The sequence below is a fragment of the Nymphalis io genome, chromosome 2 (assembly GCF_905147045.1).
Source record: "Nymphalis io chromosome 2, ilAglIoxx1.1, whole genome shotgun sequence".
NCBI lineage: Eukaryota > Metazoa > Arthropoda > Insecta > Lepidoptera > Nymphalidae > Nymphalis > Nymphalis io.
Window position 1 is genome coordinate 5,235,265 of NC_065889.1, and position 18,497 is coordinate 5,253,761.

An 18,497-nucleotide genomic window follows, 5' to 3' on the forward strand; every position below is an offset into this window, starting at 1 on the left:
AATTCAATATAATTATGTTTATTGTTACGTCCTTTAGTTTTACGAAGCAGTTAGCTGAACGAGTGAATACAGTGATGAGCGAAGTAATTGTGCGATATTTTTTTCAGTAGTTGGATTTTTATTGTACTGAATATAATATAAAAGATGTGATAATGCAAAATATAATAATTTAACAACGTTATTACGCGTAAAGATAAACTATAATCAAAACAATCACCTTAGCAAATACTATTTTATTATCTTTATGTTTAAAATTAAGTATGCTATATTTTATCTATATTTCAATTAAACAAAATGGCTGAATTGCTTTTGAAATAATTATATTTCGTAAGAAAGTTTAAAAAGTATGTATTTATAAATAGATTAGAATTTAATATTTCAATTATTGTTTATAAATTATTGAAAATTATCACAGTGAAATAAATTTTGTTTATAGCTTGTGATGTTAAAATGCTGATAGTTCGCGCATTTGCGACTTGCGTTGTTTGTTTACTTGTTATGTTTTTGCACTCAAGTTTACGTAAACAATATACAATTTCTACATTTCTATGATTTGTAATGAAATGTAAAAAGCCAGTCCAATATTAATAATGGTATTATTATTTATTTACAGAAGCTTTAAATATGTCTAAAAAAGAACCAAATGATCGGAACGAAAGAAAGTTGGAAACAAGCGATTATGAACACCTTATTTCTCAACATAGCATTTTCGAATCTTCAAAGCCAAAACATCAAGAATTGCCAAGTTTTCCCGGTTTTTCTAACGCTGAAACTCAAACAAAACCAAGTGATATAAAGGGACAAGGCCTTCAAAGTGGCCTAGGAGCATGGCACTACAATCCTTGGTGGATGCTAGCTAGTACGTCACGAAGTGTTCCTTCCCAAGATGATTTCTCAGAAAACAGTGACCAAACAAAAGTAAAACAAGAACCCAGCGGGACAGGTACTCCTGATACAGATCCTCTACAGAATGACCTAGATCATTTTCAAACTACACCTACTCCTCCACCGCCCGCGGGATTAGACTCATTCTGTGACGACTGTTCAGATCCTTTCTGTGATTCCAGTGCGGCTATATGTCGTAAATTATTCCATTGTCCTCATTGCAGAAAGAGTTATCCTACAATTCTAGAATTTAACACACATTTGACAGGAGTACATCCTGCACAAAAACCATTCCGATGCCAAATCTGCTTGGAACCTTTTTACAAAAAATCACATTTACGACGGCATTTAGATGCAAGCCATACTCGAAAAGATGTAAATAAGTGTTCAGTGTGCTCAAAATACATTAAAGATAAAAGTAACTTAAGAAAACACATGCAAGTTCACACAGGCCGTGTACCTCAGAAGCAGTTCAAATGTGATTTATGCAACAATAAACGTTACATGTCATTAGACAGACTTAACAATCACAAGGTTGTTTGTACAGGAGAGAAAGTATTAAAATACTGCGATATGTGTACTAAAGTCTTTGACAATTCAAGGTCTTTAAACAGCCACAAAAAAGTACATGCTAGAGAATTAAAGTGTGAAAACTGTGGGGAACAATTTCGTTCATTAGAACAATTTAACAATCACAAAATGATCTGTCTAGTAAACTCACATGATGCTGGTGGCAGTACTTCAACAAATACTTCAGGATCTGCATTAAGCCGTTGTTGTACACAGCCAGGCCTCTGTGAGCATGACAAACCAGCTTACTTGAACATACCTAGTTACGCTGCTGGCAGAGTACTAGAAGCCACACTTACATCTTTAAAATCAGAATTGAACTGATGAATAGTATGAACCAATATTTTACAAGTAGATTGTAATACAAATTTTTCTGATTTTATTTTATACAGTTTACCAAATGGTTGAATCAATGACAGTAATAATTTACACAATTGAGAATTTCACAAGACTGATGCAAATATCCCGCCTCACAACTTGCTTTATTATTACCATTTAAATTTAGAATGTAGTGATTAAGTATAATACATTATAAATAAGTATTACTATTTGAGCATATTTAAGAGGATGTAGTAAATATTGCGTCGTAACTCCTACTGTTTTTATGGATTAAAAGAATATGCTCAAATGGTTACCCACCTCTTATTTTGTAACAATATTATAGTACACCTGTAAGTTTCCACTGAACAGCTTTACTAATTACAAACCAGACCAGACTTATTGTACTTTAAAAATGACAGATATTATTTATTGTTTGAATGTACGCCTTGACTGATTTAGATTAATGACTATTAGTATGCAGTATTACAATTAACATTTTTTTTTATTTTTCTATTTTGGAAAGTTGTAAAAGCTATATGTTTTTTTATAATTTTTAGAAAATAGTTTATAAGTTTTATTTTTAAATTGTTGGTAGTGTCTGTACATGAAGCATATTTTATATTTCTGATGCTTCAATGTACATCTTGCTCCAAATATTTTTTTAATTGTAGCTGTATATTGATTATTAAGTATGTAATCTGAATATTTTCTAAAGACAATTATGTATGAGACTTGTTTTATAATATTAGATATAGGCAAACTTTGTGAAGTGCAATGACCGTTGGCTAAGCCGTAAGCAATTTATGGAAAGTTTTGTTGAGTACACTCACTCAAATATTTATTCTAGAAGTGTTATACACTTAAAACTATTTGCTTATATCCATAGGATTCAATTTTAAGGGCTTATTAAACCTAAAAATGTTGAAAGTATGAACCACAAAATATAAAGTTTTTATATTGATCTTTATCTTTAATAGACCAATTATTGGTCTGGTATAGTAGGTCCTTAATAAAATGATATTTAAAGTTTTATATTTTTTGTAAAATAAGGCTTCATATTTATGAGCTTTATTAGTTTTATTATTTAATGAATGAATTATATTTTCATGTTCTCTATCTTTAACATACAAATTTTAATATTATTTAATTTTATTTTATTACAAGTTATTCAAAAATAAGACTTCTATTTCGAGGCTTTATAATTCATGTTTAGTTGTTGCTATTTACAATTGTTTTTACATACAATGTGTTTAATTTTTAATATAAGAATAGTCTAGTTTTATACATTATATTATAGCATAAAGCTAGGTACACATTTATTGTTTATGTATATCTATACTTGTGTATGATATATTTTTATCTTAGAACATCTTTTCGAAACTGAATTACAAACTTTTTTGTAAAAAAAGAATTAACCCATTATACAATCTACACTTTTCCCATTTATGGCCTACCGTGTTTCAACATTGGGTACTATGGCGCGACTCAGCCGGAGCTACACGCCCTTTCATTTCATTTATCATTGTGTTTCTTTATTAAGTTTCCGTTATGCTCCATCCAACGCTAACTTTGCCGTAGGTTGGCTAGGCGCGAAATCGTGCAATAAGAGGCTTGGGTATCAGTCAATTACAACTAAGACAATAAAGATTTGCATATTGTTATAAGATCAGTGATACAAAATTGGAGGCATAATAAAAGGTATAATTTTAATTTCAAACTTCTATATTATCAAAACATTGTGTGCAAGATAATTTATATGTATCGTTACGTTATAGTTCGTCTTGATACATTACTGATTGAGAAGTTCAAAACTGACATAATTTAAAGTAATGTTTAAGTTAAGATAAACTTTACTTTTAAGGAATCTTTAAAAACGTAAATGCAATATTATTATTTAAATTATTATATATTATTGTTACAAAATTAACAACGCAATCAAACAAATTGTGTCCAAAGAAATACATTTTACGAGTATTTATCTAAAACATACATATATGATTCGCCTGTACAAATATTGTAACTGTGCCGTTCTGGAGTTTGCACCAATCGCATATTAGGTAATTAAGTAGTTTGATACGAATTGTTTTAAATAAAATATATTTAACGCGTGTTAGCCTACCGTGTATTAAAAAAAGTATAGTCAGCACTATATTGGAGTTTAGTTATATACAAGCCGTAACAGCCTGTGAATGTCCCACTGCTGGGCTAAAGGCCTCTTCTCCTCTTTTTGAGGAGAAGGTTTGGAGCTTATTCCACCACGCTGCTCCAATGCGGGTTGGTAGAATTCACATGTGGCAGAATTTCAGTGAAATTAGACACATCATGCAGGTTTCCTCACGATGTTTTCCTTCACCGTAAAGCACGAGATGAATTATAATCACAAATTAAGCACATGAAAATTCAGTGGTGCTTGCCCGGGTTTGAACCCACGATCATCGGTTAAGATTCACGCGTTATATACAAGGCTAGAAATTAATTAAAATAAAATAACAATCCGGAACTGAGTGAGATGTAAATAACTATTACAGAGTCACTTACTGCGACTTTATAAAAGGCACAGTTAAAATATTTACATTAATAATTTATTTCAATTCAATATAAAAAGCTTAAATCGAAAAAAAATATATACATATTATTTAATTTTTAAGATTATTTTAGCATCTTTGTGCTATGGTACAAATAATGATCAGAACTTAACCTAACGAATTTTCTTTATTTTTCAATCATTTTATATTACACCGTATATTTTTTTGTAGAGTTTAGTATGGTGTTATACATAATTTATGCACCTAGAAATAAGAAAAAATGTGTTCATATGAATTTAGTTATGATACTTATAGCAAACCTAGTTTTATGATTACAGTTCAGTACAGCTGTCAAACAGTGCAATTTCTGCATAGATATTCTTATTCCACCGAAATTGTACGCTACCTTAGTTGCAGAAAATAAATATTGTACCTACCAATGTTTGCAACTTTAACATTTGAAGCAATTGTGAAAGCATTCTGCTATTGTTACCTAAAGTTATAAACAGATTCTTATATTAGACTCGTAACTCCTAGATATTAGCTAACGAACTAAAATATTGTAATGAAAATACAAATGTCACGAATAAACGAAATTACTTTCCGTTAATCCGCATTTTTATTATTCACCCAAGATTTATAGTCACGTCAACTATACTGACATTTCTGTTATTAACTTCCCATAACTTTTAATATGCCCAAATTCGTTTTTGCTAATAATATTTAAAAACAAATTATATTAATTAATTGTGGTACGTTCTTGCTAAAGCAAACTAGGTAAATATTTGATCACGCTAGAAAAAGAATAATGGTAGTGGCTACATTGAATAATAATGTACAAACGTACTAGAACAGACGCCACGAACCAGATATTCGCGCCATGCATTAATGCCGATCGGCATCAAGTCATTTAGTCACTCGTCTACACGCATTGCGAATGCACGTGCCGAAACTGTGACGAACAATAAATAAAAATGTCGTCTTGTGTGTTAAAAACTTGTAAAAACCAATCAACTGGGAAAAAAAGATAGTGGCGTAACTTATCATCGGAAAGTAAATAAAACAACGAATACCAACCGAAACTCTTTTTTGTACATGACATTTATTTATTTTGACTGTACCTGATATTTTGTACGAAAGTCATAAATTATGAAAAATGAACCGTACAGATTGGAAACGTAGATACTAAGGGTTAGTGTACTATATGACTTGGTATAACTGATAAATTTTTGTCAACTGACCCAGAAAGAGGTAACGATTTTCGAGTGTTTGTTTGTATGTATGAATGTGGCTATGTCTGTATGTCTATTTCTTTGACACGCTCTACAGCCTAAACAGCTTGATGGGCATATGAGATGTTATTAGATTCGTCTTGATTAGAGATTAACATAGGCTCTGTCATTTAAATATAACGTCAATTAATCAAGAAAAAAAGGGTGGGATTAATAACATTTGATACTCATTGAACATTGGTATCAAATGAAAGCTAGTAAATAGCCGATTCCATATAGTACAAGGCTAAGGGCATGTTGGTTCTAGCCGTAGCCGTAGTTAGTTCGAGTGAAGGTTATGCTTTAGGTCTCCTCGCCCTGATCATGAAAAAAGAGAAGCTTGGATAAGATTGGTACAAAAAAATCGCAACGAAGATACGTGGCTACCGAGCGACCACACACTCATATGTTCAGATCATTTCAAAAATGAAGATAAATACATGACAAAGACAGGTCGACTATATTTCAAGAAATGCGCAGTACTATACGACGATAGCGATCCGAAATCGGGTACTTCAGAATTGGTTGAACCAATGACTAAACAAGTAAGTGATTCGGAATCAATCTTCGATAATCCTCGAATGATAGCGCTATAAATACAAATTGTTAAAAGAAATTACAGCTAAAAAAGTACTTGCAAATAAATATAAGAAGGTACAGCAACAAAACAGATATTTAAGGAAAAGATGTGAATCTTACAAATTGCTGATCAAGGATATGAAAAGTAAATTTGTAATTGATGCTCAAACGGAAAATGACCTAATGAATAAAGGTGACCTTGTGGAGCTGCATAAATCATTTATAAAAAAGTTAAATAAATAAATATAATAATTTGTTTAAAGGTAAATAAAGTTTATATTAATTTGAAATGATGGATTTTTATTTCAATTCGTTAACTTCAATTGTAAATAAAACCAACAGTTTGCCCATTTAAATTTATTTCATCGCGCTCAAATTTCATGTTTTCCATTGTGCGGTAATAAGCGACGCCAAAGAAAATAATAATAATAATGACGAAACAACAAATAAATGAGTGTTTTCAAAATTCAAATGTACCCGCTAAATAATTTATAAATTTGAATTTGAAATTCTTAACCAAAGAGGAGATATTTTAGATCAAAGTGGTCAGTACAACAAAACGCTAATTTCATATGTAAGGACCTAATATTTTTTTTATTCTATCAATCTCAGGTTAAACATAACTATTCAAATGACTGAAAACTTTATTTATAATTAATAATCGGAGCGCCTCTTTGTAAACCGTGGTAGGGCTTATTGGGAGCCTGCCTTTGTAGTTACCACGCACTCATCAAATATTCAAAAGCTTAACAGCAATACTTAGTATGGTTGCGTTCCGGATTGGAGGATGAATGAGTAAGCCAGTGTAACTACAAGCACAAAGACATAACAACTTCGTTCCCAAGATTGGTGGCGCATTAGCAATGTTAGGAATGGTTAATAATTCTTACATCGCCAATGTCTAAGGATGGTGGTAATCACTAAACATCAGGTGGCCTATTTGCTCGTCCGGCTACCTATAACATAAATAATAATAAATTTTATTTTACACCAAAAAACATGTACCCAATTTTTATTGGCAGTCTATATCTAGGGTTTTTTTCATAAGCAACATAGGTGGTGGACCTCTGACTCCGAAAGTAATATAAGTTGTAATATCAGAGTCAGCGATTCTGATATTACAATTTATATACATACATATTATTTGCATAAAAAACAAGATTTGCGGTATTTCCTTTTGGGGCTAAAATTACTAAGTTACTCGCAAAGCTCCCTCTGGAACATGCAACATAAACACTGTCCATGTGAGAACAATTCACACTGAAAACAGTGCCGGCCGTGTTCAACGACAGGCAATGGGATTTTTGACTGTCATAACATTAAATTATATTAATTAATTGTGGTACGTTCTTGCTAAAGCAAACTAGGTAAATATTTGATCACGCTAGAAAAAGAATAATGGTAGTGGCTACATTGAATAATAATGTACAAACGTACTAGAACAGACGCCACGAACCAGATATTCGCGCCATGCATTAATGCCGATCGGCATCAAGTCATTTAGTCACTCGTCTACACGCATTGCGAATGCACGTGCCGAAACTGTGACGAACAATAAATAAAAATGTCGTCTTGTGTGTTAAAAACTTGTAAAAACCAATCAACTGGGAAAAAAAGATAGTGGCGTAACTTATCATCGGAAAGTAAATAAAACAACGAATACCAACCGAAACTCTTTTTTGTACATGACATTTATTTATTTTGACTGTACCTGATATTTTGTACGAAAGTCATAAATTATGAAAAATGAACCGTACAGATTGGAAACGTAGATACTAAGGGTTAGTGTACTATATGACTTGGTATAACTGATAGATTTTTGACTGTCATGGGGAAGCATACTTTAAGAGGGATTATATACTTTCAAATTCGAATAATATATTCTCATAGATGGTATTCTTGGAATTAAAACTTAAACTACCTCTCCTCGAGCACATCTTAAGATAAATCTGTAGGATTTGAGGCTTATATTGAGTAAAACTTCAAGAATTTTAATTAAGTGGTGCACTAGGCAATAATAGAAATACGTTTTCTTTATACAAACTTTACTACCATAGTGAAGTTCGTTTAAAAAAAAAGTATTACTTGCACCTCCCTAGGAGATATTAATATTAAGACATTGTGTATTTTGCATTTCGCGACCGTTATAATACTTCAAAACAAAACCAAAAAAATTGCCACCCGTTTGGGCGGAATTTCTAAAAACAAGAATTTCTAAACACAAAGATTAAATTTCAAGGAGATCGGACTATTTTTTTTCATTGTTTCAACTATAATGTTTCAACTCCATTTCTCCCGCTTGAGGTTGAATTTCTAAAAACGACGAAATACGTATGCCTTAATTTTTTCTCAGAAGCTTTAATATTAAATGTCATTCTTTTTACATCAAAAATGATGGGTTTCCATACAATCGTTCATCTCTTATTTAAACCCTTTAGGGGTGGAATTTCTAGAAATAAGTACTAAGGAAGGCCTTAGTGGGTACTTACGTCATAAAATGTAATGCAAACCTGCTAAAATTTCAAGTTTCTAACCCCTGTAGTTTAGGCTCTGTGTTGATGAATCTGTCAGGAAAAGTCATTATATTTGTATAAATATAACAACAAAAGTACGTATGTTTTTATAACTTTAGGTCAAATAAAGGGTGTTAGATTCATGAAGTGCTTCAGCCGATCTCACTCTACTACTTTCCTAATAACAAATATTAAAGCCATTCTATCAATTTTGGTTACGTATTAGGCACATTTCGAATACCATCAGCATATTTAAAAATAAAATTAATTCAATTTTAAAAGACGGTTGGTTCTGGTTGGAAAAAGATTGGTTTGATTGTGTAGCTCGTAAGCATTAAGAAAAGAAGTAGCCACTTATCGAAAAATAATTTACTAACATACTAGAACAGACTGCGTGAACAAAATCTGTGTAGCATGCGCAGGAGTAAGGGGTGAGCGTGGAGGGGCTAATGAGTCTGTGATTCATAGATGTCACCGTCACAGATGCGACACTTTTTATTTTCTGCTATTGAATTGGGTATTGGTAGGGAACATAGTTAAATATATTTTTTTATATATATCCGGGAAGGCAAATGACTACTCCACCTGATGGTAAGTGGTAGTAGAGTCCAAACGCGACGACGGCTAGTACAGTCGGGAAGAATGTTCTGCACTAGCCGCCCTTGTGCCGCCTTTCGGCCCGCAAGAGGCCTCTTCACGCCTCGTTTGAAGGAACCCTACCGTGGCACCAGTGCTGCAGAAGCAGCTCGAAGGATTAATGATGTGTACGGCGCTGGTGTCGCAAAAGAAAGCGCGGTACGTTTTTGGTTTCAACGTTTTCGTTCTGGAAATTTCGACCTTCAGAACCAACCCCGTGGACGGCCGGAGACCAAAGTGGAAAATGAAGAATTAAAGGCTATTGTGAAAGCGACTTTATATTCCTCCCGTATAATTAATATTAGTACTCTTGCTCATTTACAGTATTAACTATATCTAATGTCGTGAATACATGCCGGAGTATTTAAGCAACGGAATCGAATTAAGTCGGAAGCCATTTAAGTCACTATAAAATATATTAAATGAAACTGCAGGGATTCACAGTAAGTTATTATGATAAGTAAATTAGTTAGTTGTTGTTAGCAGTTGTTAGCAAGTAATCATGATTATGAAAAGAATAATAATCAATCTAAAAATAAAAAACAATCCTTAACCTTACTTTTTTCTAACCAGAATGTCATTTCACTATTCTTACTTTAAAATCACAGACTTCCAAACAATCATTTATCCATTCCTTATACTTAAGCCTAAGTGTAAGATTAAGCTGACTTTGAAATAACTCTTTTTTTGTTTAGCTAACAAAATCCAATGATCATTATTTATTATTTTTTTCAGACATGCTGTTAGTGTGGGTTAATCTTGGGAACAATTAAATTAAATCAATTATAAATATTTAAAATCTGTTAAAATATACTTATCAAATCGTTTTTTAAGCAGGTCAACTTATCATGCGACAAAGTCGCGCATTCGATAATATAAGAATAAATCCAATGAAAAACAATATTTGTCAATTTTAAACGTTTCATATACCAAACTAAAAAAGAAGCCTATCAAAATCTCCACAAAATTCATCAATAGAAAATAAGGCAGAAGAACAACACTCAAATACTTCAAAACAGCCCCAAAAACGAAATAGATATGACATTAAACGCTTTTTAAACAATTCGACACAATAAAATATAAATGAATAGCAAGTAATGGCCCGTCCATCTCTCCCAATACCGGTTGCCGCCGGAGATAAAGACCAAAACCTTCCATGTCAACAGTGTAAAAGCAAAAGCAAAAACATAAGTGAAATTGCTCAAAATTATAATAATACGGCCACACCATTAAAATCTAAGCTACACGTTGGTACATATAACGTTAGATCGCTGAAATCAACCTCCCGTCTAGCAGAATTTGATTTATTTTTAAAAAATCTAAACTGGGACAAAATCGGGATCTCGAAGGTGAAATTAGAGGAAAAGCATATCATACGAAACGACATTACGAATACGACATTTCCCAAGCCGTCCCACGTGGACCAGAAAATTAGACCACCACCATCTTTCCAATAATAATAAATCTATTAAACCAAAGAAACACAAAGAGAATATTTTAAAGATTTGTACATACAATGTAAGGTCACTGTCATTTACAGAAAAATATCTAGAATTGTCATATGCATTGGAATATATACATTACGATGTAATAGGATTCTCAGAAATAAGAAGAATGGAATGCAACATCGAAGAATATAATGATTGCATTTTATGCTACATTGGACAAACAAAAGGATTATATGGAGTAGGTTTCCTGATAAAAAGGACACTAAAAAATAACATAAATAATTTCACTGGCAACTCAGAAAGGGTGGCATTACTGCAATAAAATTTTGAAAACCTTAACTTATCGATTATTCAAATGCATGCGCCTACAAAATGCTCAAGTAACGAAGAAATTAAAAAACTGTACAATGATTAAAGCCATTCTATCAATTTTGGTTACGTATTAGGCACATTTCGAATACCATCAGCATATTTAAAAATAAAATTAATTCAATTTTAAAAGACGGTTGGTTCTGGTTGGAAAAAGATTGGTTTGATTGTGTAGCTCGTAAGCATTAAGAAAAGAAGTAGCCACTTATCGAAAAATAATTTACTAACATACTAGAACAGACTGCGTGAACAAAATCTGTGTAGCATGCGCAGGAGTAAGGGGTGAGCGTGGAGGGGCTAATGAGTCTGTGATTCATAGATGTCACCGTCACAGATGCGACACTTTTTATTTTCTGCTATTGAATTGGGTATTGGTAGGGAACATAGTTAAATATATTTTTTTATATATATCCGGGAAGGCAAATGACTACTCCACCTGATGGTAAGTGGTAGTAGAGTCCAAACGCGACGACGGCTAGTACAGTCGGGAAGAATGTTCTGCACTAGCCGCCCTTGTGCCGCCTTTCGGCCCGCAAGATGCCTCTTCACGCCTCGTTTGAAGGAACCCTACCGTGGCACCAGTGCTGCAGAAGCAGCTCGAAGGATTAATGATGTGTACGGCGCTGGTGTCGCAAAAGAAAGCGCGGTACGTTTTTGGTTTCAACGTTTTCGTTCTGGAAATTTCGACCTTCAGAACCAACCCCGTGGACGGCCGGAGACCAAAGTGGAAAATGAAGAATTAAAGGCTATTGTGAAAGCGACTTTATATTCCTCCCGTATAATTAATATTAGTACTCTTGCTCATTTACAGTATTAACTATATCTAACGTCGTGAATACATGCCGGAGTATTTAAGCAACGGAATCGAATTAAGTCGGAAGCCATTTAAGTCACTATAAAATATATTAAATGAAACTGCAGGGATTCACAGTAAGTTATTATGATAAGTAAATTAGTTAGTTGTTGTTAGTAGTTGTTAGCAAGTAATCATGATTATGAAAAGAATAATAATCAATCTAAAAATAAAAAACAATCCTTAACCTTAATTTTTTCTAACCAGTATGTCATTTCATTATTCTTACTTTAAAATCACAGACTTCCAAACAATCATTTATCCATTCCTTATACTTAAGCCTAAGTGTAAGATTAAGCTGACTTTGAAATAACTCTTTTTTTGTTTAGCTAACAAAATCTAATGATCATTATTTATTATTTTTTTCAGACATGCTGTTAGTGTGGGTTAATCTTGGGAACAATTAAATTAAATCAATTATAAATATTAAAAATCTGTTAAAATATACTTATCAAATCGTTTTTTAAGCAGGTCAACTTATCATGCGACAAAGTCGCGCATTCGATAATATAAGAATAAATCCAATGAAAAACAATATTTGTCAATTTTAAACGTTTCCATAGAAGTGTTAAACTAAATAACAACTCGTCCACGTTTGACAGCAGCTTTCACAATTTTCGACTTCTTCTCCTTCTTCTTCTTCGAAATATTTTCCTTTCGTTTCTGCTGCCTGTCTTCTTTTTTCTTTTCAACGTTCTGAATTCTGCCTTCCCATTTCTTTTTACTCACTTTCTTTCTTTGTTCCTGTTAAAATCAAAATATTTTTAATTAACAATTGGTAAGAGATTGTATTTCAACAGCTGTTAATCAAGACTAAAAGACAAATCCTGAATAAAATAGTTAAGTAGCTAACATGCTAAAACAGTTTGCAGTTTTTGTTGTAACTCCAGCCAAATCAGTTTGGTTTCAGGTCATGGATATAATAACTTACAGGCATTTTATAATCATCCATGAATCACAAATCATCTATGGTTGTGTTTATAATGATAATTATTTCTGATATTGTATCTAAAGCTCTCGTCTAGCATGAACTTTATTTTACTCTTGTAGACAAACAATTAATTTATCTACAGTTACAGCATTTTTTAAATTTTATAATATTTATTTATTGACATTTTAAAACTTTTATTATATGTATAGTATATGTATATCATTTAAAAAAAATCACATTTGACTTACTTATTACTACTTTTAAAAATTTATTATATTTATTTACTGACATTCTGAATTACATTAGATCAATAATTTATATAAAATGTCTTAAAGTTTCATAACTTTCTTCGAAAAATTCATTATTTCTTATTAACGTTTCTTATTAAATTTATTATATTTATTTATTGGCATATTAAAACCCTTATTGTGGTTAAAATGGATGCAATTTTAACAACATTAAAACTAATTCAAGAAGAAATGACTAGCCAAAAGGTGGAAATGAAAGACATGAAGGAAAGTATAATCAAAACTATCAATAACAGCGTGAACGAAAAGTTTTTTACAATTGAATGAAAATATCAGGAACTAACTCTAAAAATCGAAAAACAAGAAATAAAAATACACAACTTCGAAAAAGAGGCAAGAAGAAATAACATATTTTGAGGAATAGAAGAAACTGAAAATGTTATTAAAATCTAGAATCAATGATATTAGACATTATAAACAATAAATGGAAATAAAAATAAAATTTTTTTAGTTATATAATAGGAGAATAGGCAGAAAAGTTACAAAAATACGACCCGTAGCAGTAACTTTATCAACAATGGGGAAAAAAATCGAACTTATAAAAAACAAAAAACATTTATCTAATTCGAAATTTTATATTAAAGAAGACTATCCACTCGAGGTGCTGATAAAACGAAAAGAACTGCAAGAACAATTACAGGAAGAAAGCAGAAATAGAAATAAGGCATTTATAAAATATGATAAAATAATAATACTATCAGATAAGTAATAATAATAATATCAAAGAAAACAGAACGATTCATATACCAAACTAAAAAAGAAGCCTATCAAAATCTCCACAAAATTCATCAATAGAAAATAAGGCAGAACAACACTCAAATACTTCAAAACAGCCCCAAAAACGAAATAGATATGACATTAAACGCTTTTTAAACAATTCGACACAATAAAATATAAATGAATAGCAAGTAATGGCCCGTCCATCTCTCCCAATACCGGTTGCCGCCGGAGATAAAGACCAAAACCTTCCATGTCAACAGTGTAAAAGCAAAAGCAAAAACATAAGTGAAATTGCTCAAAATTATAATAATACGGCCACACCATTAAAATCTAAGCTACACGTTGGTACATATAACGTTAGATCGCTGAAATCAACCTCCCGTCTAGCAGAATTTGATTTATTTTTAAAAAATCTAAACTGGGACAAAATCGGGATCTCGAAGGTGAAATTAGAGGAAAAGCATATCATACGAAACGACATTACGAATACGACATTTCCCAAGCCGTCCCACGTTGACCAGAAAATTAGACCACCACCATCTTTCCAATAATAATAAATCTATTAAACCAAAGAAACACAAAGAGAATATTTTAAAGATTGAAGACTCCTAAATTGGTAACAACTACGAAATACTGAATAATATAAATTTCTCCTCTGATCATTGATTTCTAAAAGCTACAGTTAGGTTACTTGTCCCGAAAAAGAGCAGAAAGAACTTCCAATCATACCCAAATACCCTAATTACAGAAAATGATATTAACACATTTACAGACAACCTAAAATCTTACAAATTTAAGAAAAAATCAGAAGAGCCCATAGATGTCCAAGATTATTATGACACTATAGAACAAGCACCAACTTCAAGCTCGACTCTGAATTACACAGGAAGGAAATAGAAAAAGCAAAAAATATTTAGCGGCAGTACAGTGTCATTAATAAAAAAGACGCACCGAACTTATATCTACAAAAAACAAAACAAACGAGATGAAAAGAGAACTTGGGCAAATATTTAAACAAACCAACAAAGAGATAAAGAAAGACTATAAAATACATAGACAAGCTATTATAACCCAAAACACAGCCAATTTTAGAAGCACTAAAAGAGCATTTAAAGAATTAAACTTATACAAAAATATAATGTGGATAAAAAAACTAGAAACCAAGACAAATGAGACAAAATCTAGAAAGGACATAATAGACCAGGCAACTAACTTCTACAAAAACTTTACAAAAAAAGAAACCAAGAAAAAAACATTGAAGATATAGTAAACTACATATATTCCTAACAGAGAAAGCATTCCTCCAATAGAAGCACACAAAGTATATGAACATATCAAACTGTTAAAAAGTGCATAAAGCTCAGGAACTGATGGGATAAGTAATGAAATGCTTAAACATGCTACACCTATTCTACTAAACCACTTCACACAACTGTTTAACCTCATATTAGAAACAGAAACTGTGCCAAAACAATGGTGTTCATCTGACATTATACTCTTATATAAAAATGGTAATCCTCTAGATGTAGACAACTACAGATCGATAAGTCCGTTGACTTCTTTACACAAGCTTTTTCATCAATAATCTTAAAATTCTCTTGAATTGGTTACGTTTCGTTAATATCTGATGATAGAATATCAAGGCAGGATTTCGATCAGGTTATAGTACGACAGAGCATCTGCAATCGCTGGGAAAAGTAATAGAGAAATACAAGGAGTTTAGAAGACCTCTATTTATATTACAGATTATAGACTACAGTAAGGCCTTCGATAGTATAAGCCATAATTCTATCTGGAACACATTATCATCATTGAACAAGAACATAAAGTATATAAATATCCTAAAATATATCTATACCAACTCTACAAGTAGAGTGAAAGTCGAAACCAGAGAAGAAAAAAATAAGAATTGAAAGGGGAGTAAGGCAGGGTGACCCCCCCTGTCAACAAAACTATTTATCGTGGTTCTAGAGAGTGTATTTAAAAAACTAGATTGGAAAACCAAGGGGTTGAATGTGGGTGGTGTTTGTCTGAGCCATTTGAGATTCGCAGATGATATCGTTGTACTTGCTGAAACACCTAGGGAACTCGAAATAATGATACATTCTCTTGACGAAGAAAGTACTAGGGTTGGACTAGAAATGAACGCCTCCAAAACAAAAATAATCACGTATAGCCAACGTCTTCCTATCAGTTCAAATGGTAACTACATAGAATATGTGGACAAATACATATACCTGGATAAAGAGGTATCTTTCAGTAATACTAATAATGAAGAAGTAGAAAGGAGATATAAATTAACTTGGAACAAAAAGGTCCTGTCTAGTCGCTAAAGGAAATTTTAAAAGGAGATTATACATACATAATATACAGTTTTTTTTGTAGATAGCATTCTAGCCCATCGAAAACTGCACATCCTGTTCTATTATTAGATGTAGGTTGCATTACAAAATATGCACACATACTATGTACATCACATACTAACCTCTTTAAACTTTTTATAGATAAATACTTGTTTTATAAAGTTGAGTTTAACCCAAGCTCATTTAAATTTTGAAACATTAAGTAATGATGCATTGCTACTATATTATGCTAAGCCTTACCATTTTCTTGATAGATTTTTTTAACAATATTGGATCATCTTTGACTTTTTCACCCTCAGCCTTTTGAAGGATATTTTTCCAAGCTGCTTTTTCTTTTAGCTCTTTGGCTTTGTTGCTATCTATTTCAGACAATTTTTGTAACTTGTCTTCTTGCTGTTTCAAATCATCTAAAAGTTTCTTAGGATCCTTTTTCGATTTATTACCTCTTTCTAGAAAAAATGTTATAAATGCTATTTAAATACATAAATTTTATCACTTTCGCATTGTTGAATATTTTTTTTTACTACAAATTTAAATCATTATAAGTACATAATAACTACAAATTAAAAACAAAAATCTTAGTTCAAAGGTAATTTAAAGAAAAACCAAAACCTTAATTTGCTTTTACATATGAAATAAATGAATTAATAAGGAGGACTATATTATAATTGTTCATAAAGAATTAACACACATCATTTAAACTATCCTAGTGCTAATTAATTATGTGGCTGTGCAACAAATAACCAATAAGTAAATAATAAATGCAAAAAAGAACATAAAAATAAAATATACTGAATTTGAATTATTTTAATGCATAATTAGTTTTTTCTATAAGATATTTTGTTAAAAAAAGGAGATATTCTAGTGTATTTTGAATACCACCCCACATCTTAGATGGCTAATTAGGCCACTAATTAACCCTTTAACCGCCCGACTTCATATCTGTTGGCGTGCCCCCAGCGCCCGGCACAGTGAATCGAAACACACAATACAATTTTCTAAAAATAATGTTAATAATTCTTCTAACTTTGGACATTATTTTTAAGACTTCTAATTAAGAGGCTAAAGTGTATTAAACTGTAAACGATTAATTAGTTAACTATTTACCTAATGTAAACATATTTTTGATAGAATACAGCGTAATTAAATAAAAAAGCTGATAAAACGATCAGTGTTATTTTGGTCGTAAATATACGACTCAGGCGAAATGGGCCCGAAAATATTTGTCGGATTAATTCGACCTAGGCGGTTAAAGGGTTAATAGAATGTATCTAAACATGTATTTAAAAATACATTTAAGTGGAACACTAACAATACCTTTTTCTCCTAGCTTAGCAAAGTCAAACTTTGAAAAAACCAATTTCCCTTCATTGTTAAAGATAGGTTTAGCAGCATTTACATTACATTTGACTTTAGTTTCTTTTTCTTCCATATTTTTAGCAGCAGCTTTTACTTTATTTGGATTTAATTTCACTCTTTCTCTCTTTTTAATTTTCTTATTTAGCTTACTGCTAAGACTCTTCTTTACTAATTTATTTTTAAGATTGAAATTGTTTTGAGATTTAATTTTTTCCAATTTTTTTTCGAGCTCCATAATATTGCGAGCTCTTTCAGTAACCTGTTTTTCATCTTGATTCTTAGATTCATTAGTTATTTCAATATCCATTTGACAATCGTCATCGTCTAAAATAGCATAATTAGTTATTAAATGAAATAAATTAAAACAAAGAAACACGTGTAAAGTTAACATTTAATTTGTAATATACAATGCTTATGTATTTATATTTGACAGACATTTTTTTTTAATTGTATTTGCATTTTGTAATATAATTATTATAATCAAAATTAATTATAACAAATATGATTTGTTCCATTACTACCTTTTTTTTGCAATGGAATAGTCAAAACTGAAAATACGTTTTTCAAAAAACTTAATTCCATAGAAAGTTCTTTTTTTAACTGATTATTTTTGACAGATTTTCTTTGCACAGTCATTTTAGTAAAATTTAATAGTTAGGGTGCTATATTCAACTGTTTTTATGTTTAATATTATTCACAATTCCACAGTAACCTCGTAATTGTAGTTAAAAAAATGACAATGTCAAAATACACATGAGTTTCATTTCACTGCTTTTAAACACATACCGTCTATAAAAGGCAAAGATATTCAACCATACATTTTTGTGTTAAGGTGTCAATGACCAC

At 31.3% G+C, this 18,497-nt stretch overlaps 2 protein-coding genes, 1 long non-coding RNA gene and 1 pseudogene across 3 annotated transcripts in view; 3 read left to right on the forward strand and 1 right to left on the reverse strand.

Annotated features, from left to right (window-relative positions):
• The window catches only part of LOC126779383 (uncharacterized), a 28,571-nt gene extending 23,660 nt beyond the window's left edge, over nucleotides 1–4,911 (forward strand). Inside the window, exon 2 of the long non-coding RNA XR_007670350.1 lies at nucleotides 4,015–4,911. This is a non-coding gene — a long non-coding RNA (uncharacterized LOC126779383). The remainder of the gene's footprint in view (nucleotides 1–4,014) is intronic.
• LOC126779217 (zinc finger protein 431-like) lies at nucleotides 243–4,911 on the forward strand. The gene is made up of 2 exons (XM_050503139.1): nucleotides 243–344; nucleotides 614–4,911. The coding sequence occupies exon 2, from the start codon at nucleotides 625–627 to the stop codon at nucleotides 1,777–1,779; it is 1,155 nt and encodes a 384-aa protein (XP_050359096.1). The 5' UTR covers nucleotides 243–344; nucleotides 614–624; the 3' UTR covers nucleotides 1,780–4,911.
• Nucleotides 4,912–5,450: 539 nt separating this feature from the next.
• LOC126774750 (uncharacterized) lies at nucleotides 5,451–6,408 on the forward strand (annotated as a pseudogene).
• A 5,979-nt stretch (nucleotides 6,409–12,387) lies between these two features.
• Nucleotides 12,388–18,391, reverse strand: LOC126779225 (surfeit locus protein 6 homolog). The gene is made up of 4 exons (XM_050503151.1): nucleotides 18,173–18,391; nucleotides 17,610–17,975; nucleotides 16,533–16,741; nucleotides 12,388–12,714 (listed from the first exon to the last, which is right to left on the reverse strand). The coding sequence occupies exons 1-4, from the start codon at nucleotides 18,285–18,287 to the stop codon at nucleotides 12,544–12,546; spliced, it is 861 nt and encodes a 286-aa protein (XP_050359108.1). The 5' UTR covers nucleotides 18,288–18,391; the 3' UTR covers nucleotides 12,388–12,543.
• Nucleotides 18,392–18,497: the final 106 nt, after the last annotated feature.

What these genes read in the sequence shown, in the direction of transcription:
- LOC126779217 (XM_050503139.1), top strand. Translation starts at nt 625, where the DNA reads ATGTCTAAAAAAGAACCAAATGATCGGAACGAAAGAAAGTTGGAAACA.
- LOC126779225 (XM_050503151.1), bottom strand. Translation starts at nt 18,287, where the DNA reads ATGACTGTGCAAAGAAAATCTGTCAAAAATAATCAGTTAAAAAAAGAA. An exon ending in TATTCCATTGCAAAAAAAAG is followed by an intron (nt 17,976 to 18,172) that starts GTAGTAATGGAA and finishes ATGCTATTTTAG; the next exon opens with ACGATGACGATTGTCAAATG. An exon ending in TGCTAAGCTAGGAGAAAAAG is followed by an intron (nt 16,742 to 17,609) that starts GTATTGTTAGTG and finishes CATTTTTTCTAG; the next exon opens with AAAGAGGTAATAAATCGAAA.